Source organism: Podarcis filfolensis (assembly GCF_964270895.1).
Source record: "Podarcis filfolensis genome assembly, chromosome: 1".
In the NCBI taxonomy this organism is placed as follows: Eukaryota; Metazoa; Chordata; class Lepidosauria; order Squamata; family Lacertidae; genus Podarcis; species Podarcis filfolensis.
Genome location: NC_139604.1, coordinates 42,322,052 through 42,346,564, shown reverse-complemented (window position 1 = coordinate 42,346,564; position 24,513 = coordinate 42,322,052). Strand labels below are relative to the sequence as shown.

The window sequence follows — 24,513 nt, the reverse complement described above, 5'->3', positions numbered from 1 at the left end:
CATGTTAGGATTTCAAACTCCTGTAGCTCCTATTGATTTTCTTTAGCTTTGGCACATTTCTTGTTTATTTTTGATTTAAACTCCATCACTACCCCAACAGATAAAACAGTACCTTGGGGAAAAGAATAGAAAAAAGCCTCAGATGTACAGTTGAGCCAATAAAATTAATCTATTAAGGCAGCACTCTTCAAGCTGCTCTAGATAAGAATAAAAAAGCCACAAGAAGCTTAACTATGGCCTTGTGGCATTAGATCATGTCTGTACAAATACAGTATGATCTGAAATACAAGCCATCAAGACTGTAAAAATGTTGTTTTGTAACTACAAATGCAAGAGACACAATTTACACAACATTTTTAATACAACAATCTGCAGTACACAATGGCTCACAATGTTTGTTTTGTGAGCAATTGAAAATAAAGCTATCAAGAAAGATACAGAAATTAAAAGTCAAAATCCTGTCACTATTGGCTTTGGGGATCTTCTGTCACAAACTGCACTGGAGTGTGCCAAAAAAACTTCTAGTTAAACTTACTGCTGCACGACAGGACTATGCACCCAACAACCCATATCCCCAACCACCAAGTTACTAAAACAAACCATATTTATGGAGCAAATAGCTTGAGGTCGTGATGATCAGCAAAGAGGGTGGCCTGCACCTGCCCTCTTAAATACACCAGGGGCAGGCAGGGAGAAGCCCCCATGTCCCTGTCCCAGTTGGCCTTGTGGGCAAGGCCTGCCCCCCCCAAATGAAGAGGAACATGGCTGAGGTGGGTGGCACCAGGTGACCATTACATCCCCTGGCTATGCAGGAAGATGACGGCCTCCCAGAACCAGCTGCAGATGCTCCATATGTGGCAAATTTTGTTTAGAAACTGATGAATTAATCCAGTTTGTGCCATAAAATTTACAAATAAATTCTTAAGATTTCTGATAGGAAAAGTTTATGAAACAAGTAGGAACCCAATGTAGGAAAGTATTTATCCATCATTGGAAATATAATAAAAATTGTGCCCAGGTATTCTATGAAAGTATCTAGAACAACAACTGTGAATGGAAATCCAAAAATATGGGGTCAAAAATTATAAAAGGCTATTTTTTTCTTCCACAGCTCTTCCCAAAATATGAATATTGGAGACAAAGATTGTGCAAATTATGCTCTGTATACAAGCATATCTATTCTGCATAATTTATTTCAAGCCTAGCATTTTTATTGCCTTTACACAGAATATTGGTGGCAAAAATAGAGAACTTATGTCAACCTGGGCAATACCAATGATTTTTGAATATTCTGCAGGGGGGAGGGGATTTCACCTGCTTGCCATGTCTTATCTTTCTTATATGTATATAAAGAAATAATGTTGCTATGACTACCTTTTTATGTAGAAGACTTTAAGGCTGGTGAACGAATAGGATTTGACTATTTTTTTGAATAGCAGTGTTTGGTTGGAGATATTGTGTTTGAGAAATCTGTTGTATTGTGAGGGGATAAAAATTGCATACAAGAGGAAGGATGTTTTCCTCACATTTTAAAAAAACTGTGTGTGCGTTTGTGCCAATGAATGTGTTGCTGTAAGAAATCATGAATTCAAAAACTTATTTCATGTCATATGGCTTAATTCTAAATAAGAGGCATGGATGTATAGAGTTTGAAAATCATACTGGGGCCCTCTTACATAGAAGCATGTGCAGAAAATAACTGAAATTTTTGGAGAGAGGAGAATGTCACAGTTTCCTACTTAAGGACTTTACAAATCTTAATGCAATGAAAACAGCAAGTCTGAAAACTGCAGCCCTACCAAGTCAACATGTTACCAGCTGCCACTCCCTGCAACTATGCAAGAACACACCTTAACAACATGGTGATTAAAAGTAGTGTGTCTGTGCACATGCATGAACACACAGCGACTTATCTTTGATATTGTTAAACATAACAAGATCTACTATAATGCATGCCTACTGGACTGAATAAACATAGACACTACATGAGGAAAATTTTCTGTATGGTTGGCTATTGCAGCTACCCCTGTGGAAATTGACCACAAATACTATTTTATTGTTCTTGTTCCCTATCCACACCAAGCCCTTCCTTCTTTCTTTCATCCATGTAGTTTTCGATAATCAAGTAGAACAAAAATGGAAGAGTCTGGGCAGTAAGCATAAACTATTCCCACCCCCACCCACCACCGCCCTAGACCTAGGTATGGTATCATCTGAAAAAATAACAAGGAACAGCAGTGGGGGTGTAACTTGTCAATATACTTTAAGAAAAAAAATCTTAGTTGCTGTCAAGAAAAGCCTGATCTCAAGTTAGCCATGAAATGGATAAGTTTAATGGAACAGCTATTTACCTGTCAGCCAAAGGAAAATAGAATAAAGACAAGAATGCAGTGGCGTAGATAATCCCTGAAAATTTGAGCTGGAAGAAACCTAATTTAAACACTGTGATTCCGTGTTTTAAACTACACGCTATATGAATATCCGAAGTACAAGTAAGTCTAACTGAGTTTAGTGGACTTATTCCCAGGGAAGATTTATAAATGATAGAGAGGAGGGAGGAAAAAACAAGCACACTTGTAATGCCAGCCTGTATAGTTCTATACGTATACACATATAGAAAAAGCCCAAGCCTACAATGGATGGGCTCACAGCAGCACTAACATCCCAGAAAATCTTGCTTCTCCCATAGTCACAGCTTGGATTCAAGCAGAAATCAAGCGTGGCTCTCACTATCTGGCCTCTGCCTGCTTCTAGCCAGCTCCCTCACACACTTTACGCTTTGGTTTTATCACTACATAGCCAGGTGAGAAAGGGGCCAACCCATTTGTTTCCTTTGTTATACTAAGGACTATGCCTAGGCCCATTAATTCCAAAGCCTCACAACATTATTATAAATGGGAACCAGGTAATGGCAGCAGAATTTTTTTTAAAAAAACATCACTTACTCACCATTCTCTTTAAAAAACAAAGCAAGAATATAACCCCAATAAGTGCTTTGGGGTGGGTACTCAAAGGTACACAGTATTGGCACTCCCCCCTCAAATGTCCCATGCAGTTCAATGGAGCTTACTCCCAGGCAAGGGAGTGTGATGCTGTAGAATCAGATATATTTTGCTTCTGCTACCTGCCTAAATTTCACATAGCCTTTACCGCATCCAAATCTCTTTACAACAGCCAGATCTCTTAAGGAAAATACATGTATATTTCTTTAAAATAAAGCTTTAAAAATATAAATGGGCATTATTTGTTTCTTCAAAGTCCCATGCTAGTGCCAAAAAAGAAGAGAAAGAAAATATATGAGGCTGAATCAAGCCATAGTGTTTGATACTGTACTTGTAGTTAAATTTCCAATGACATTCTAATCTGGCAATGGCCATTTAAATGACTGGGGTTTGTGGTGGCAGAGAGACTGAATTGGTAGGGAAACCAAAGCCATCAAACTTAGGGTGGACATGTGTTCTGTTTTACAGACGTCAGTCCTCTGTTTGAAAGGCTGTCAGAGAACAGCCTTCTATTTGAAGAGCTGTCTCGTCCAAGGCTGGTTTAAAGATAAATAACTCTAAGGGAGAGCAGGGGATGATGGTGGTATAAGTAGTGTATCAACAGTTAACACCTGGACAGCAAACTGAGCAGATACATAGGTCACCCATAAAATTGTATTCTACAATTATTTCTAAATTTCCAAATATACATATAAATCAATGTGTACAAATTTTATGCAACTCTGGGTCATCCTATGTTCTCTATTTTGGATGCATTTCCTCTGTATTTTGTTTGTTTCTTTGTGATAAGTAGCCACCCTAAACAAAATGGACCTAAAGTCACTACTGATTTAATTTAAACTGTTAACCTGGAAACTTGGGCTCATACTCGACCAACATCATGCAAAATTGTGCAAATCAAATGTAAGCATTTAATCATCAAATAAAACTCCTATAATTAATTAACTGCAGTTTTAATTAGTCTAAATACAATAGGGTGGTGTCTGCAATGGTACCAGGACATTTTACCTTTATGTATCACTCACTCAATTTAGGACCAGTTTTTGTCTTCATTTATATTATTCTTCTCAAAGCATCACATTTCCCATTCGTGTGCACTGAATTTCATCTCAAATCTTATTGCCAGAGTCACATAGTTCTTAACCCACAGTATTTTATTGCGTTTCTGGCTAAAGTGTGTTGTTACTCTTGTCTCTGAACTCTGCCAAAATGCTTCCGTGGAGCTTCAATTATCTTGTATGTTGCCCAAAATTGGGGGGGGGGGGGGAGGGAGAGGGAGAGAGAGAGAGAGAGGGAGAGGGAGAGCACGACTGGGCATTAAATCTGTTGAACAGCCAAGAGCAGCCAGAATTTCTTGGAAGTAAGGTTTTCTGTCATTCCTTATGTTAAAGTGCCCCATATTTCTAAGATGCAAGTACAACACACAAAACCCAACTCTAATACTTTTTATGTTTAACTTTTTTGACCTTGAAACTCTAACAGAAATCCCGACAAAGTGTTTTATTTAAAATGCTTGAGGGTCAGGCATCCCAAGGATGTTTACTTTGAAGTAAATGCCATCTAAATCAATGCTACTTATTTCTAAGTAAATTAAGTTAGGATTAGGGTGTTAATTTAAGAAAATGTTGGGGAAAGTCTGGCCATAATACAGCATTTTAAATCCTATTGATTACAGTCCTTTTAATGAACAGGACTTTTTAAGTCCTTAATTTAGGTTGAGTCACGCTCATTTATTCCTAGTTGACTCTCTCCCACACACTTTTTAATACACAGATAATTCCTAATTCTAAAATCAAGGGTTAATTTACCACTGAAGAACCAGAACACAAGGCTCTAATCTGTGGGAGAGGGGCTGTACTCAGAACTTCTTGCTACAACTCAAAAAATAATTCTGATGCAATAGTAGTGAGGGCCATTTCACACCCACCTACACCCACACCAGAGTGTGGAAACCGTTTCAGTGAAATATTATATACTGTGGGGATACACATGTGAATAACACAGTCACCTGAACAGGGATTTAAGGGGTATTTTTCATATAGTCACCACCCTTTCCCCCAAGTTAGGGAATGCCCCATTGAAAATATATGAAAGTACACCACTCAGAATAGACTCCCATGCTGAGTGGGGTGTGTGTGTATAGGGGAGCAGATTTATAGAAAATGTGTATTTCATCCTTCCACAGTAACTTGGCCTCCTATGCATCACCAAAAATATATATTTGTTATAACAAGTTTTCCCAGGTGGATGAATAGATTTCTGCCATAGGTGCCCATTTTGTATTTTTTGAAACTTCACACATGCTAATTTTCATTTATCTATTCATAAAATGTATTTCCATACCACCCTTTCATGGTGGTACACAGAATTGCTGGTACATAGCAATATATATATATATAAATTAAACTATTAAAAGCAGTACCAAACTATCAGTGAAATGGCAGGCTGCTCAATAAAACTTTTAACAACTACATAGGCCTACTGGCATATGTATAGATGCAAATTTAGACATAAATGGCATAAATACAAATACACAATACATCAGGTGACCTGTGTGCCTTGCTCAATTTGCTTCTGAGGTGCTAATTACTGATGTGCAACTTCAGCTCTCCTGCTCTTCTTTCTGGATTCTTTTATCATGAAACTAGACCTGGACAGACCAGCTCCTCAAATAGATGACACTTGTCCTTTTCCTACCCAAGAACAATAACAAGTGTACTTTCTTTTACATAAAGAAACAAAGTTCTATTCCAGTGGACAGATGGTGCAAACTCAACAAGGTAGGAGCAGGAATAAGTCCAGACACACTTAGGCACCAGAAACGTGCCAAGGGTTAAAACAACTTTGATTAGAAGAGCTTCAAGGTGCCCTCTAAGCACAGTTCAGGGATAAGCTCCTGGGCTGAGGATTCCAGGATCAGCAGCTGCAAGGTGACACTGCACAACAGCATGAAGTTTTTCTTACGTTAAGCCACACCTACACAGTGCACTTTTAAAAGCGGACTGGGAAAATCCAGCTACTCACACACACATGCCTGCCTCACCAAGGATTCCTGGGATGAAGCGAAGTGCTACTTCTTGCGGGATTGGTCTGCTCCTGCCGTTTGATGCACGGCCATTGCCTCTGAGGCAAGGCATGGCTTTCCCCTCCCTGCCCCAACATCAATCACCCCACTTCATCGGCCAGGGTGAGACAGGTGCAACAGAGGAGCTTGGCTCTGAGTCAAGGGCTTGAGCAGGAAGGCCTGTCCTCATCACAGTGATCTGGGAGGCTTATGATAAGATATTCAGCTAGATGAATGACAGTTGTGTGTGAAGACCCCCAAAACCACCCCCAAAATAAACGCACAATAGACATAGAATTTTAGTTTAAGGTTTTTGGCAATAATTTGGCCACAACTTTATTGAATTATAGCATGTGAGTGGTTGCCTAGGCAATGGTTCCCAACTACCTGACCCTGCACAGTGGCAGGGCAGGACTGACAACTGGACTCCACTAGAGGTCAGTAAAACATACAGGCTCCAGTTCACCCCATAAGTTCCCATGGACTCTGGTGTGGCCCTAACCCCTGAAAGCGGATCAGACAAAAGCAAGGCGAGCCCCTGGGTTCCTTTAACGGAATTCCCTAGCAGCAATGGAGGGGCAGGCACAGCCAACCACTTCCCCTCCGCAAAACATTGAACCAATGCCTAACCGCCAACCTTACAAAGTTGTAGGCAAAAACCAAATGGCGACCGCCAATCAGCCAAATGGCAAAATTTCTACTGGGCCCCTGCTCCAAAACAGACGACCTCCTAGACAGGCATAGCAAGGCCAAAGAACAGCCCTAAATATAGGCTGGGAGGGCAGGTGATGCACGTTGCAAGAAAGAGAAAACTCCCAGCGACGGGAAGCTTAAATCGCCCCAGCGATTTACAACCCAACAGGCCAAATTTCTGCCCCAGCAACCGAGGGGCGACCAATGGGGTATTGTGGATACCCAAACGGTCCTGCCCCACAACAGGGAGGCAGTTTAGGTGATCTCACCGCAACACGTGCTCTCCATGAGGGAGGACACGATCTCTAGAAATAAGAAAAGATTCCTCTGTAAGGTAGGAAACAAGCCCACCCTATTGCACTGGTAAAAAAAAATTCCTGTGGGGAGAATTTTTAAAATATTTAAACTTTTATATAATTTAAAGTATAATTTTCAGTTGTGCGCCCCCCCCCCCCCCGCAATTGTATTATGCTGTTCCATCACTGCTAGTTCTTAGGTGGCAGGCTAAGACACTTATATCTACTCAGGTCATTGATGGTTAGGTTAGCTTCTACTGTGGTAGTTATTTCATTGGGGTGAGGTAGAACTTGTCCTTTTTATTGTGTTGTTGAATTAGTATTTTAGATATTTTGTATTGTACAGTTTTCTGATTTTTAATTGGTTTTATCCATTTGGATTTTATATTGTTAAGTCAGTTTGAGACTTTTTATATCAAATAGTATTGTGGGGGGAATTAATGGAGAGCAAACCAAGGAAAGATGAGACTGCCAAGTCTTCCATTTTGTAAATGTGATTTTTGTAAATGGATTCTGTATTTTTCTGAGCACTCAGTTCTACATTGGTTTAAAGGGTGATGCCCATAAGGATCAGACAACAATAACTAAAACTTTGGGAATCACTCTTCGTTTTATAGAATTTATGAACTCCTTTAATTAAATATCCCCAAATGGTATACATTAATAATAAAATAATACAATATTTAGTCCATAGACAATTGAAATTCCATACATTACAGTATACATTAGCATTATGCAACTGCAAGAGAGAGTTCTGAGGTTGGGAGAGCAGCCCAGTTTTAAAACTGAAAAACATTAGAAATTGAAAGTTTTCTCATAATAGGCCATCAAGAACAAAACACTGAGACCAAACAATTTGGATAGAAATAAAGGCCCAATCAGTGTGGAACACCAATACTCCAACTCAGTCCAAAACCTGATTTTTTTTTCTTGATTTCAATGTTTAGCAATTTTATTTTAACAAAGTTCCCAGAATTTAATTATCCCACTAGAGAGAATATGAGTTTGTGTAGCCCCATTAATGGATGTAAATCAATCTACATTTACTTATTTGGCAAAGAGAGACATGGCTGCTATAGTCATTACTAGTTGGCAAATATATCCCACAAATTGCCTGGAAACTTTGTCAGACTGGGATAAACAAAAACATACCAGTTGCCAGTGGTTCAATTTAATGTTACTCGGTATGTGCACCACGTCCAACTTTTGCAGCAGTAAATTAAAAATGTAATTAAGTCAGACCATCAAAAACATAATCAACCAAATCTCATAGTACTTATTTTGTTCTTGTAGCACATATTCCTAACCAAGGGTTAAATTGCATCTGTGTACCCAAGACCCAAGTGTGGGGTGTAATGCCTAAGTAGCATTTCCTGCAGGCAATTTGTCTAAGCAGAGTGTCCAGGAAAAAATTATTGCAAGGCAGTGATAGAAGCTCTCTATCAAATATCAGGCAGAACTGGCTATGAGACAAGTACACTTGTAATTTGCAGAAATATATCCTCAAACTCTAGGGATTCCTCCAGACATATGCTTTTAATGTCCACAATTCTCCCGCTTCCTGCCCCCTAAGATTGTGATAGCAGCTTCTGAACTATAGCGTAAGTACCATTGTGAGGGTAAAGGTAAAGGTAAAGGACCCCTGGATGGCTGAGTCCAGTAGGACTTGACTATGGGGCGCGGCAGTCATCTCACGTCAGGCCGAGGGAGCCAGTGTTTGTCTGCTGACAACTTTCCAGGTCATGTGGCTAGCATGACTAAACCGCTTCTGGCACAATGGGACACTGTGACAAGTACCAGAGTGCATGGAAATGCTGTTTACCTTCCTGCTGCTGCAGTACCTATTTATCTACTTGTGCTGTTATACTTTTGAAATGCTAGGTTGGCAGAAGCTGGGACAAAGCAACGGGAGCTCACCCCATCACATGGACTCGAACTGCCAGCCTTCCAATTGGCAAGCCCAAGAGGCTCAGCGGTTTAGACCACAGTGCCATCCACTCCCTTCTGTTATGTATCAGCAATGGTAAGAGAATGGTGCAGTAAGGACTGAAGTGGTCACCACAACTATAAAAACTTCCCCAACCAATTCAGTGATTTCCCCATCTTTTCCATATATGTCTATAGCTGAAGATGTTTTTAAACAGAAATTTATGACGTAATATGGTGGTTATTCAAAATTACATTAACAGAGGATCAAAGCCTGTGGCCTTGTGAAAGACATCAAGGACATTTGTTGCAAAAATCAGGACTGGCAATACAAACTAGAGTCTGTGTCAGCCAACTGCTCTCTGAATCCATTTCAGATGGAATAATACCACCCTCCTCATTTGAAAAAGTGAACATTATTTAATCTAGAAGATTGCCACTCACCTGAAAAGAATAATGTTGTTGCCAGTTGGACAGACAAGCAGCAAACTATGCTTGTTATGCCCTCATTCTGAACATCTGCTATTTCCTCATACTGGTACAATGATTGGCCAGATTTGTGAATGGAAGAGTGCAGCTGTTATAATAGGATACGGTTTCCCCATGTCAGATGGAGATCAAAGGAATGCTAAAGCAACCATGCACACATTTGCATGGAAGCATTGTCATTCACCCTAACCAATCCCAGAAGAGTTCCACCAGCAGTCCATCTACATTCCATACTTGGATTATCTTATTACCACACGAGGACTCATTTCAGTAATGAAAACCAGCCTGTGGAGTTTGCTGAAACTACATACATCTCAGATACACTGCACTGAAGAAAATGACTTTTGAGCCAATGCCAATTCCACTCAGGAACCTTATAAATTTGAAAACTTTGGGGATCAATCCCTTACTATGTAAGAGTTGTGGGTAAAAAGACATACCAAAGAAATTCACCCGTAATAATCTGGCATATCCAGCATGGGTCTTACTGAACTCTTGGACTACACCAAAAGCTGCTAATAAAATGTCCTCACAGCTCATTCCCTCCCAGTTACAATATACACAACTGAATGATTTTAGCACTTTGGACAGGGTGATGATGAGTGAAGATCGATTATTATTTTTCATTTCATTTCTATACCGCCTTATATTTTAAAGAAAAAATCTCAAAGTGGTTTACAACACATTAAAATATTGAATAAAATAATCTCGAATAAAATAAAATAAATTCAAGCTTCAAGGAAAATATTTCAGATCCTTCTCTAAGTAAACTGTCGCTTTCCCCATATTTATTTACCTACTTAATTTAATTGCTTGGCTTGTATTGTTGCGTGTCCATAAAGAAAAGTTTAACACCTATCCCAATGAGAAATTTATAGAAGAAATTATTGACTATTTTGTTTAAGACCCTCAGAGACTCAAGTTTTTGTTTAAAGAGTGTTTGACTTTGTATTATATTCTCCTTTATGGACAGACAAGCGTTAACAAAAGAAATTCTGTCTGGTTTCAGAACTTATGTCTGACATTCACCACAACCAAGGCAAATTCTAGGTAGTGAAATTCAGCCTTAGGGTTTTAAAATTTGGTTTGGAGTAGTATAGTTCAATGGGCAAACTAAAGCTGAGTTTTTCTAGTGCCTGTTATTGTTAAACAGACAAATGAAGCAATTTGTTACAAGTTAGTTCTGAAATATATAATCTCTAACTCTAATTGGATGCTTTTGCCACAGTGCTTGTCAAGTTTGATCTTCTGCTGTACCAGTATCATTGTCAGTGTCTCATACTGCTTTCAAACTCATATTAGAACCCATAACACATGTTAGGAGGTCCCTGTAAATGATAGAAACAGAACCTTCTAGAGTACCTACAGAGGCTTACAGAAACTGTAATTAAAAGTTAAGGATCTCAACTGGCTGTTAAGTCCTGAGGAGAAGTTTAGTGAAAGTTTTTATTTGTAAACAGTTTTTCTCTCCACCAATTGAACTCTATTCAAAGATATTATTATTAAACAAATTATGTAACCTATATAGGCCTTTGGATTTTTTCCATTGTTCATATTGAGTGTATTTGATAGGGTATTGGGGTGGAATTCAGTATTGAGTTCCTACATTCATTCCATCTCTGCAAGCATTGCAGCTTACCAACTGAAATAATCCCCTTCTCTGGCTCTTGTGTACTGTTTTATGGTTCTCCCCAAAAGGACAGAGCCCTGTCCTCTGCCTGCACCTCAAAGCAGAGCTGGTACATCACATGAGGCTGGGCACCATTGGCAGTAGCCTCCAGCAGCTGCCCAAGGAAGGAGACCGACAGCAGCTGTAGTAGGTTGGATATACCTAATTTACCTTCACTATGATGTGTGTGCATTGTTCTTCCCATTAGTAATGTGACTATTGTTTTTACCATTGACTTTATTCCTTTAGTAGTTCAATAAAAAAATTAAGGTTCTGGAACAGGTATAGAAATTTAGGCACAACGTTCACTTTTACTGCTCATATCTGCTCAAACCAAGTCCATTTGCACGCTTTGCATCTTTCAAATTGAATCAAATCTTTGGGGAGAAGAATACCAAGGTATTTAATGCAGCTATCAACATTCCTTTAATCAAACAATTATCATGGAAGTTGACATGCAGCTGGTTCCTGGAACATTTTTTTCAAAGCTTTGTCAGACAGTGCAGTGCAGGTGCCATGCTCTGAAGGTGTTCCTAGTAGCTTTACACTGATAAATAAGGAGACAAGCAAGCAACCTTCAGACAACCTCATAAGTAGGATCTATAATATGTTTCTTAAAAATTTCTGTGTGATTTGTTTAGCTTCTTCGCTTTAAAAATTCACACAAAACCAGGATAGGATGAGAGAGGTCAGTTTTTTGGCATATTCAGAAACAAGATATAAAAGATTTGGACCTGGTTGTTAATCGCTAAACAGAGGATCATGGTTTTGCTTTGTTGCAAGGGCTCATGGAAACTTTCCAGGATTAGACGTATGTATTCTTCAATTTTCACAACCAATGTCTATGTTTTCCTTCATGCCACAGCAATTGGCAGGTTATGGTGCTTATTTATGAATGCTCTGGCTGCTTGGCTGACTAGATAAATGTACTCTGACTGCCTACTAGATCCGTGTGTTTTCATCTCTTATCCCTGGGCTTTGTCTTCTATGCATCCTGTTATCCTTCCTCATTCCCATTGTAAAGTGAACACTCAAGCTCTCCATCCATCTTGGCCTGAAGCTTGTGCACCTGGCCCTGTGGCTCCCTGCCCTACATTTCTATCTGCAGTCCAACTTTTTGGTTTCCCATCCTGAGGTCCTCCTGCAGTCTGCTTACTGACTACACCACAGCCAAAATCATTTCTCACAGATCTGCTGCATCCTCTAAAAGCTCTCTTTCGCTTTCTTTGCCTGCCAATATATCATGCTTCCTGTTGCTTTTCTCATCCTCTACATACTGTCACAAAGTGCTCTACAGGATCAGCCTTCTGATGCCACATTAATCATTTTTAGCTCCATGACTTCTTCCATGCTTCTCACTGTGCTTTCAACAATTGCGTCCTTAATGTTTATCAGGAAACATTTTACTTTTCCTGTAAACCTTCCACCCTGTATGCTGGGACTCTTAGAAATATGCACCTGTATTCAGACTATACTTAGTTTATTTTAGAGCTCCTTGCTCGTAACTAGCCAAATGCAGATTAGCACGCTTCTTTGTGAATCCTCCTTACTCCTGTCTGTTTTCTAGGCTACTCGGCTAATTTTGAATTTTGAGAGAATGGTGTGGGCACCAGTCACAAAATGGTTGCCATGGGTGTGTGGCACAACACAAAATTAGAGACAGTACAGTCATAGTGAAGCTTTTTCCAGAATTGTATTTCTGCACTGGAAAAGCTTTGATTTGTTGAACTTTTGCCTGCCATACAGCTGTTAAAGGGACAATAAATTACAATGTTAACCCTAAATCAAAGCCCATTTGCCTGGATGCAAGCTCCATTAAACACAGTAAGACTTACATCTGAGCAAGTGATAGTGATTATGATTCTTTTTCTGGCCCTGACTTTCTTGTCGCTGCCTTACCTGCTGGTTCTGGACTTTTTAATTCTGAAAGAGATCTGGCTTTAATTCTGAATATATATAGCCATAGCCATGAGGAATAAGACAAAGTATCTGGAAATTCCGGGAGTGGGGTGGAGCCATTCTTCTCATACATTCTAGTGCATGGCCAAACTTGGCCCTCCAGATGTTTTGGGACTACAGTTCCCATCATCCCTGACCACCGGTCCTGTTAGCTAGGGATGATGGGAGTTGTAGTCCCAAAACATCTGGCGGGCCGAGTTTGGCCATGCCTGCTCTAGTGGGACTAAATTCATTTCCACAGAGCAGACTTTGGTAAATAAAATTTTGAATACTTGCTGTGCAGCAAGATGCACCCATGGGCTAAAGATATTTATAACAAGCAAAAGTTATAATGATGGGAAATAGTGAGTAGAATGTGACAAGAAGTGGAAAACAACATATTTCTTTTCCTTTTCCTCTCTTCCTATACATCCCAAGGACATTCCAATGCAGTTGTTTGCACGCAAGACAATTCTGTTAATAGTCAAGTAGGGACGGGAAAGCATCTCCCCATTGCCTCCAAATCATTAATATTTTGCAAGCATTCCCTTCAAATATGCACAGAACCTCAAGGGCTTTGCAAGCACTTAAAATAAATGCTTGCAAAAAACCAACAACACACCAGTGGCTCTCTTCATTTTGCAAGTCGAGGGAAACCGTGGGAATAATACAACTTTACCTTTGTTAGAAAGGTGGGAGAAAACCACTGGCAGAGGAAACACACCTTACTGGCTGCACTTGGTGAAATTGTTGCCAGGGGTGGTATGCCCACCCACTGAAGAGGACCCTTGGAGCACGACAACTTCCTTTGTGAAGTAGTTTTTCGCCCATAGCAGAAAATTTTCACAGTTTAGCCCTTCAATGCTTTTCTCTGTGTACATGTTGCTTAGAAGTGTTGCACCTGAGAAAAATGCTACTGCATGTGTGTGGCAGAGAGATCATCCTGAAAAAAGACTCAGGGTTGCTGATGGGTGGGTGCCTCCCAGCAAGTTTTGCATCATAAAATCATCTGGGACAAGTCAGCCTTTTACAGGCTGATACCCTGTTCCCCCTTCATGATTATTATTGTTATTAATCTTTCTTTCTTTCTCTTATAGCTTGCAGACATCTGAGTAGAACTGAGGAAGGGAGATCTGTCTGAGGTGGGCTGTGTTAAACTGAATTCTGCTTACAACACTTGAGCATTTTTTCTTCAGATTGCAGCGCCATCCCTACAAAGTAGCCACCTGCAAAGCAGGTGTTGTTAGAAGAAACAATTATGATAATTACGATATTAAATCAGAAACAGGAAACTGGGTAGCTGCTATAATTGAATTCAGTCCCCCCCTTTTTTTTAGTTTCCCATTCTGCAAAAATATCAACATAGCAGTGTAAGTCCACAAAAGTGTCCCTTTAATTATTAAAAAAATAAAACTTGCTTACACTAAGTATCAAGTATCATGCATTTAAAAGATGCAGGTGCCTTCACTTTAGTCTTTTCGGTGTCTGCTTAAAACATTAATGAGAGGTTTAAACAAATCTAGTGCATGTTTACTCAGAAGTGTGCATAATGGGATTTGCTTTCTAGCATGTGTTTGGTATAGGAGTTGCCAGCATAGTTCTGCATGTTTACTCAGACTTAATTCCTATAGCAGAGCTTTCCAAAAGTGTGTGTCGCGACACATTAGTGTGTCAGCTGCAGTGAGTAGGTGTGTTGCACGAAAGCTCCTTGCACTCCTCTTGGGGCTAGAAAGGGGTTAGTTTAACCTCCAGTTTGCTAGTAAAATTGAATTACTGTGTTATGAAATTATGCATGTCTAAAACGTGTTTGGAAAGTTCTGTCCTATAGTATTCATTGGTGGTGTTTTAACCAGTGGTGGTGATTCACCTATCCAGCTCCATCAGCTAATCTGCAATTGCACAACACGGCTGTCCCCACTCTAATCCCCCTGTGCAACCCCCTGAAATTTGGTTTATGGTGGTGGGGGATCAGGAGGGACCCCTGAACAAAGTATGAAGGGAGAAGGTGGATCATTCCATGTGAAAAGCTGCAATGCTTACACAGAACAACTGGAAGAGTATGGCACTGATTTCCAGTGTATTTAGAACTACAGCAAAGCACTCTGTTGTGTTCTCAGATGAGAATCAAGCTGAATAATTGCAATATATGAGGTCCATTTCTTGTTATGCCTCTTGTCCTCTGCTTCCCTGCCTAATCAGCTTTGTTGTGCATAGGGAACTTCCTGGTGACTTGTTCACTGAGCCTTCATCCTGATTTGTTTACAGGGAGATTAGTCAGTATTGGAATGAATGCTGATTAAATAGCCAGTTTGTTTGCCTGTGGCCTTATCTGATCAATTAACTATCTTATGAAAACCTTCACATACATATTCCTGGCCAAAAGAACAGCTCCCGAGTACAAGAAGCATTCAGGCTACAATCCTAACTCAACTTACTTGAGAGAAAGCCCAATTTAATTAAGTTGGGCTTACTTTTGAGTAGACATGGTTAGGCTAGTACTGTGGGTGGCTAAAGATACTATAATAATAGAACTTGAAGTTTGACCAGTTTCCTTTGTAGGCATAGGAGACTAATGTGTATAGAGATTACTAGTTAAAATGACTTTCAAATAATGCGGCATTTGTGTATGTTTTCAGGGGGAAAATCTTACCAAAAATATGCCTGTAGAAAATAAATATGACAGTGTTTCAACTATAGCCAATGATGAATTTTCATGGCTTAAACCATTATTAAAGTAAAAATTTATATTAAGAAGTTAGAGTCGCTATTCTTGTAATATAGTGATTTCCAAAGATCTGATACTTTCAAATTAATTAGAGGAGCCCTAAGATGGATCATGCACTGAACCAACACTTGAATGAATTATGGGGTCCCAAGATCCAGCACACATCACTTTTCCCAAGAATACTACCCCATGTCCATGCCAATTTAACTGTACTTTACAAAGATTTTTGCAACTGAATTCTCATGCATTCCTTTAATAGCCTTGCCTTTTTGTAATTCCAAACCATCTGATAACCATTTTAATACCTCATAATTCAATGCAGCAGTGTAGTTTAAGCAAATTAAGGCCATTTCCTCCCATTTCTACTTCTGTGGCATAGCCTATACTTCTCTTTCAATGTGCCCTTAATCTTAACACATTTTGTATCACTCACTGGCAGCGTTTTAAATTTTCACTTTTTTAAAGTTAAATGTTAAAAATCAATACTACTAAAAGTAGATGCACTCTCATTTAACATCTTCAAAAGCCTGACAGACATCTAGACCTCTTTTCAGAATCATATTAGAGAACAGTGGCTGATCTGATAGAATTTAATTATAGCATAAAAGACATAGGCCACAATCCAGAGAGCCCATTTACATGCTCTCAAGGAATTGTTCATGCAGAGCCAGGCTTTCTGTAGCTCTCTTTTGGTGCATTAGGCATCAACACCTGTAACCAACTTGTGGGGGGTGGGAAAGGGAAGCTCTTTCAAAAATCTGCAAGGAGAATAGCAATAAAATTTGTGTAGAAATTAAGAACATACCATTTTGTGTAAGAGGTTCTAGCGTGCCACGATAATTGTGACTGAGATACAGTGAAAATACCAGTGTTACAAACTCAGTGAAATGATATTGCAAAGAATGAATGCTGCTGTCTTAAATATAGAATTGTGAGATATAATGTACTCATTAGTATATGAGACTCTCACCAAAAAACACTTTGCTGAATTTATCAGTATGAGAACTTATTTCATGTCAGTGTCATGATCACTTGATGATATGCCAGAAGGTAGTGACTGAATTGATATTATACTTTATTTTTGAATAAGAATTAAGTGTTATTGCCATAACTATCTGAATGTGCAGAAAAAAGTATGAACATCAAAATCTGAATTTACAAAATATTATCTCAGTCTTATACCAATTATTGCACTTTTCTTGTCAACCCTTCATCCAGTTCTCATAAATAAGTGTCGTAAGACGATTCCCAACATGCCTGACTAAATCAGGGTTTACTCCAGCATATGGTATTTATAGCCTAGAAAGAACTGTTTACGAAACAAGGCTCACATTATTATTTAATCTTACTAACCAGAATAATATCCAAAAGACAAATACAAGGCCCACATACTAGTATGTTAGATTTCTGTTCTAATATCTAATAGATACAATACCATCACACACAGACAACCCTTCTCATCCCTACAGCACTGATGCAGAGAAACGGATATCCATATACAGTTCTCCAAAGCACTTCCATCTACTGACTACAGTGTGTGAATTATAGCATGTATGAGTTTGGTTTAGGAGAAATGCTCAAAGGTGTGTGTGTGTGTGTGTGTGTGTGTGTGTGTGGTGCATTTGAGTTCTTTACTTTAGAACTGAAGCTCAGATTATTCATATTTAAGCCAGTGCACTTAGACCAGTTTTACTTAGTTTAATACTAATGTTTGCTGTCTCCAAAGGGACTTTTATCCTTATAACAATATTAATTTAAGCCTTATAGTTCTGCTGTGCACACATAAAACAACTTTACAACATTATTGAAATCCTGACGTGTCAATGAATTACAACATACATTGGTGTTTCAGAATGGCTTCTTTATCGTACCTTTTTTTTCTGCCTGAAGAATGTTAGCTTGCATAAGTAATTCTGAACACATGTACCTCAGACTACAGCTTTGGCAATATATTGGCCCTAACTTTAACCCATGCTCCCATTCCCTGTTGAAAACCATTCTCAGTTCCTGCTTCATTTGAATATTTCCCAAGGAGCTGCAGCTCCTACCTTTCAGTTGTGCAACTATTGGGTACAACCCAATTTCATTTACAGAAATCAATAGTATTAGAAAAGGAGGTTTCCAATATTTTGCATAAATCTCAGCCATTGTTATGGATACAACATGTGCAAAAACTGCACATCAATCTACAAAACATGTAGTTCTACTTTTTATTGTTAACATAAAAGCGAAGACCATTCTGTATCTATTGGTGGAGCAAGCATAGGCATAGTCTTGATACATAATCTAGTATTAGTTCCCAACCCTAATACATCACAAAGATAAATTCTGAAAATATATTTTTTCAGGGGGAGCATTAACAAACAACAAGAAAACAACTACAAAATCCATTACAAAAATCCTCGAAGTTTAACTACTCAAATCTGTCTACTCCATATTTCAAGGTCTCTGTTGTACTGTATTAACAGCATTCCCTGTCATCTAAACACTGTTGCTGTTTTTTTTAAACTATCAACAAAAAATACTGCCTACAAACTTAATGAGCACTACAGGCAGTTATTCATAAGATCCTAAGAAAGACAACATAGTAAAAGTGCCAACCTTTTTGTCTATCAAATGAGAAACAGCCTCGGTAGCTGGCCCTGGAGAACAATTTAAGCAGCAACACCTGGAACCACTCAATACTACATCTCCCACAGAATTTGGCATTCACCACTGAGTCAAAATAGATGCAGTAAAAAGATGAGAGGAGGAAAGAAAGGAGGAAGGTGAGAAACCAGGAAAATATAATAGTGGTCTAGGGATAGAAGAAGCAAGTGGGTAAGAGAGGAGGAAGCAATAGTATATACAGTGGCTGGGAAAACCCAGCCAGATGGGTGGGGTATAAATAAATTATTAGTAGTAGTAATAGTTGTATATATGGCCTAGTGCATAAATATTGTGATATAAGGGCTATATAATGATAACAGTGACCTCATTTGACAAATCTCAAGTCCTTTGGCATCATTAGGACATCTGGGTAGAATCTACACACATAAAAAATGCTGTGAAAATGTGTGTATTTTTTTTAAAAAAAAGTTTTGGGAAAAAAATTAATTGAATTTGCCATAGCTCGCTGTCACCATCTAGTGTCACATTTGTATATTGCTTTTTACAACACACTGGCTATCAAAGTTTACCCACCAGGTCCAGTTATCAATCACTGCTGTAGGTTGTAATGGATGGATTCAGAGAAGACAGCAGTGGCATAGGTTAAAGTTATGTGATTTTACAGTTTTTGTCTGGCTGTACTGATTTTTAACATTATTTCAATACTCAGAGGCAAAAGAAGACACCTTTAATAGTTGTTAAGAAAAGGCAACTTCAACAGATACAGTTATCATGCAAGCATATCAGTTTGTGAGAATTTTTTATTAGCCAATTATATGTTTCTTTCAGCATCCTCTTCTCTGCACTACCTGTGCCCTAATCCTTATTCCTAATTCCTTATGCATCAGGACCTTTTCCCAGTTCCAAACTTGTTCCAGGAGATTTATTCACAACCAAACTCGCAGCTTTTCCTCGTCTCACATAAGATGGTCTGCAAGCTGTTTAGTTTCTTGAGCCCTACATCAGCTTATTGACAACAATCAGTACCAAAATGCAATAAGTTTTTTCATAATTCTTGTATAGATGCAGTTATGGTGGAATTATTTGGACACTTGGGCACCTGAAGTTTATCAACATGATAAATCATAGGTTGTCCAGATCTTAAGACCAATCCTCAATAGGAAGAAAATGATCACATGTAGACCTCATCATCAAATTAAGAGTTTGGTTGGTACAGCAACTGATTTCCCCTCTAATATCCCCATTCCCATATCTTTCTATATAGTACTAAAAATAGTATGTGCAACATACCATTGATCCATTTGGCTTCTGGATTGTGAACTATGAATTCTTTTCTGAAGAGGTCTTCTAAAGACAATCTGCTTTCTGATGAATTTGACAGTTCATCTAAAGAAAAAGAAAATTGAAACAGCAAATCACACTTTTTTATATAGAAAACCCTGATTATATTACCAAATTCTTCACACAACACCAGACCATATTGAAATCCTTCCCATTCATGAAAAATACAGACTTTTATTTTAGCAACAGTAAGGTAAAGGTAAAAGGACCCCTGACCATTAGGTCCAGTCGTGGCTGACTCTGGGGTTGCGGCGCTCATCTCACTTTATTGGCCAAGGGAGCCGGCATACAGCTTCTGGGTCATGTGGCCAGCATGACTAAGCCAAACCAGAGCAGCACACGGAAACGCCGTTTACCTTCCCGCCAGAGCGGTTCCTATTTATCTACTTGCACTTTGACATGCTTTCAAACTGCTAGATTGGCAGGAGCAGGGACCGGGTAACGGGAGCTCACCCCGTCATGGGGATTCGAACTGCCGACCTTCTGATCGGCAAGTCCTAGGCTCTGTGGTTTAACCCACAGCACCAGATAAAATATTATTGGGGGCGGGGGAATCACTCACAATTTTGGCTGGCTGTAATCTCACACATATGTGAGTTCTGCGGAATTCCAGGAAAACACAGCTTCCTACAAGATTTACATTTACAGGTATGTGGGAAAGCCCTCTGGTTGCTGGATGCAGCCAGCTACAGGGTCAAAGCCTGCAGGAAACTAGAGACAGTGTTCCCTCTTCCAGTTCTGCAACCATATCACCTGCTGCAGGTGATGCCATGGTCCAGGGGACATTATTGCTTGCTTGAGCATCTTTCCTGACATTTTAAAGCCATAGACTACTAGGTAACTTGTAGAAGAGAGAACTTGCAAATTAAATATTGAATCTCACTGTCACTTTATAATCTGAGCACATTTTCCCCCATCTGGAATTTGTTCAGGGTTCTTGTTCTGTCTCCCCCCCCCCCCCCCATTTTGGCAAGACTAAGGCTGGATCTAGACCCGTCAAATAAGCGATTCAATTAAACACATTGTAAACCATATAGGGAAATCCAGTAGGGAAAGATGGGACTCCACAGCACCATCTAGTGTCACAGTGTTATATTGCGCTGTTATATAAAACGCTTTTTCTTTACCAATCTAGCTGAGTCCTAAGTAATCTGCACCTTTAAATACTTGCTGTGCAGATCTCTCTTCTCAGCTTTGCTTTATGAAATTGCTATTTTTATTTTTATTTTATTCCTTGAAGCTATTTTTTCTCCCCATAAAGGCAGAATATATAGAGATATATGGTATTCAAAACACAGGTCACAGCATTTCACTGTAAGAACTTAAGACAGACAAGTACAACCTTTTCTACAAGCTCATGCTTGTCTTTCCTGGCACCCACAGGGTGCCCCCACCCTTAAATTAGGCCTGAAAGAAACATTCTAGCGTGGTTCCTCTGGTTTGCAAATCGGCCCACAAGCCCTAAAAGGTTGGTGCCCAATGGAGTAAAAGAATGATTAGAAAGTTTGCTAAGTTTCTCTGTGAATTTACAGAGGGGATAAAAACAGTTGAAACTGGCAAGTCCCAATTGAGATGATATACCATTTACCTTTACCATTATATTTGGACTTTTAGATGACAAGTTTACAAAGAAAGAATATATAGAGATATACAACCAAATTAAAATACAATATATATAAAATGTTGAACTCCTCACTGCATCGGCATTTACACTAATCCTACTTCCTTTGAAGCATACAACTCTTATGAAAGCCTTAATTCCAGTCCAAATATAGTTTATGAATCCCCCAATAAACATGCAGTTTTGCCCCTTACATTCCATCTTCCACAGTATTAATACGCCTTCCACCATGCACTAGCAATCCAATACTGAATGCTGCTAGAAAAGGTAGGAGGCCCCAATTTCCAAAGGATGTCATGAGGCAGTGGCCATGCTGATACCATGCACTATTACTGACTCAGCAGCCATTTGCCACCACACTGCTCATGTGCCTCCACTGCCTCTTCATGATGCCCTTCAGTAAGGCTACTGGGTTCCCTCCTTCATTTAGCAGTGGTCAACAGCAGAAGCTAGTAGTCTACTGGGATTTCACAGAATCATAGAATCTTAAGAGTTGTAAGGGACCCAAAAGTCATCTAGTCCAATCCCCTGCAATGCAGGAATCTCAGCTAAAGCATCCATGACAGATGGCAATCCAACCTCTGCTTAAAAACCTCCAAGGAAGGAGAGTTCACCACCTCTCATGGGAATCTGTTCCCCTGCCAAACAGCTCTTACCTGCCACCTGATCGTTTTGGTCCCTAGGAAGCATTAATAGTCACAATACATGTAATTAATGAGGTGTTTTCCCCCCTCTATGTCAACATTTTCTGAGCTCCCTGTTTCTTTGCTATAATCATCTTCAAATCAGGATTCTGTAAATTTAATTGAAAATCACTAAATGTTAAATAAAACTGGCACTCATTTAAAAAAAAAAACCCTAAAAGAATCTCATGAAACCACTGAGAGTGGGGGAGAACGAGAACCCTTTAAACCATTAGACAGATGTAGCAGCTTTGTTGAAGATTCTGAAAAGCTGGCTTTGTTGCATGTTTTTGAAAATATACTTTACCATATAACATTACTGAAGATGTTATTGAGAGCCACACATTCTCTTGAAAAATGATGTATCTTTTTGTATGTAAGCTGGAAAATTCACATCACATCACTGTCCAATCTTTTATTTTTTTGTACTAAATCTATGTTTCTACCTTTGTCTAACGTTTCAATAAATGTTGTTCTGGCTTCAGAAATCTCACAAATTCACAATGCACAGTTTATACAATGCAGTAAAAGTATTTCTCCTTCACACTGCAAAAACTTTCTGAATCCTGTAACCAGGGGAACTTTTCTTTTGATACCTTTGTGAATTCATATGCATACTTTATATTTCTTGCCTCTTACTGGAGCATATTCCTTTCTCCTTAATGTTTATTCTCACATTTCACAATAGGCTATGCATTTTCCATCTCCATTCAAGATTATATTGAATTATTCATTGACAGTATGACATTTCCCAATTCCTTAACTGTCTGATAGATTTTTAAATTTGAAGATATAGATACTGAGTACAGATTGCAAGCCAGAATAGAATTCTGAGCTGTTTAAAAGCTCCACCAGAATCCAAAATCATGATTGCAGAAAATTAAGCAGGAGATTTAGCTAATGTTGCCCAACAGGAAAGTGTTCATATACTTCGCTATGACTATGATCCAGTCCTTCTTGGAAAGAGTTTATACCCCTCCTCCACAGTTGTCACAGCCCATGAAACAATGGGCCTACATGGACTGTGTGTGCACTACAGTTATCCCTAATTTGCTAGACATTATTTCAGGGGCTGGAATGTGGTCATGTAATCTGACATAAGCAATCATGAAGACTGAGCATCAAACATACAACTAGAGTACTTGGAGTGTCCTCCTGCAATCTGTTTTACTATTCCTTCTTGCCGACTCCCAGACCTTAGCAGGCCTAGTGAACTACTTATATCCAGTAAATGCTGCATTGAGGCCCTCAAACTGGTGCTCCTCAGGATTTGATAAGACACAAGCTATGATAGTTATAGTTTTGATAATTATTTTGCTTTATGCCCTAACTGCAATTGTTCTGCTGCTGTTTCTTCCATTCTTCATCCCATCACCAAAATTCTTTCAAATCTGTAAATCAGGGTTTGGGCTGTAAAGATGCCATTGATAAAGGTGTCCTCTGTCAACAACACATCATATGAAGTTGTGCTGGAGTGCCTCTGCCTAGCAGGTATTCAAGCTCAGTTTATTTTCTCTCATCTATCCCACCATTGTGTCTGGGCCTTAGTCCAGGTCCTGCACAACCTCTCCTGATTCAGATGTTATGGAGAAATAGAGCTGGATGTCATCACTGTACTGATGGCACCTTGTCCCCAAACTCTTATTGATATCTCCAGCAGCTTCATGTAAATATTAAATAACATTAAAATAGTGCCCTGCAGCACCCCAGGCTGTGAAAAAGCACTCTCCCAATGCTAATCTCTGGACATTGTTCCATAGGTCGGACTAGAACCAATATAACCGAGATATTTATAAACAGATTTGGTTGTCCTCTATCAATCAAACAAGTTTCTGACCACACAACCTAAAGCCCATAGTTACTTGGCCAAACCAGACCAATTATCTGCATACCTCAGATGCAGATTCTTGTTTATAACTGGCCCAGTTTTATGTGTTCTGTGTACTGCCACAAAATAACCTATTTTGATTGGTTGGGTCCCAAAAGTTGAGTATGCTTCTTTGCATGAGGGATTGGTGCCTGTCACCTTAAAGGAGGTAATAGCACAACAACAACTGAAAAAGCCAGTCCTGGATCCAATTCATTGTCACAACTATCATTCAGTCACAAATACTTTCTTTCTAGGGAAGTGATTGACAAGGCCGAGGTGGAACAAATGCAGACATTTCTGTAGACTGATTATTTGGGTGCCAGTCTAGTTTCAGTTTGGTTTGGGACCAAATCAGCCTTATAGTGAGACTGGCAGGCAGAGTAGAACCCTGCTCCTTCTGCTCTTCTAAAATTTAGTGCAAAAACAAGCTCCCGTAACTTTTGCTTGGATATCAGAACTCTAGCTGCTCATTGCTACATAACTATATCTGAAGAGTGTGTGTGTGAGCTGGGGAGACAGCTTCAGAATATTCTCCTTGACTTTACAATAATACTAACGCCAACACTTACAAGAGATGCTTGTATCC

At 39.2% G+C, this 24,513-nt stretch overlaps 1 protein-coding gene across 3 annotated transcripts in view; it reads right to left on the bottom strand.

Annotated features, from left to right (window-relative positions):
* Nucleotides 1-24,513, bottom strand: part of DPP10 (dipeptidyl peptidase like 10) — a 552,775-nt gene that overhangs the window by 147,813 nt on the left and 380,449 nt on the right. For all 3 annotated transcript variants that reach the window (XM_083582231.1, XM_083582230.1, XM_083582232.1), the window contains one exon: nt 19,703-19,798. In XM_083582231.1, the coding sequence (XP_083438357.1) occupies nt 19,703-19,798 (96 nt within the window). The remainder of the gene's footprint in view (nt 1-19,702; nt 19,799-24,513) is intronic.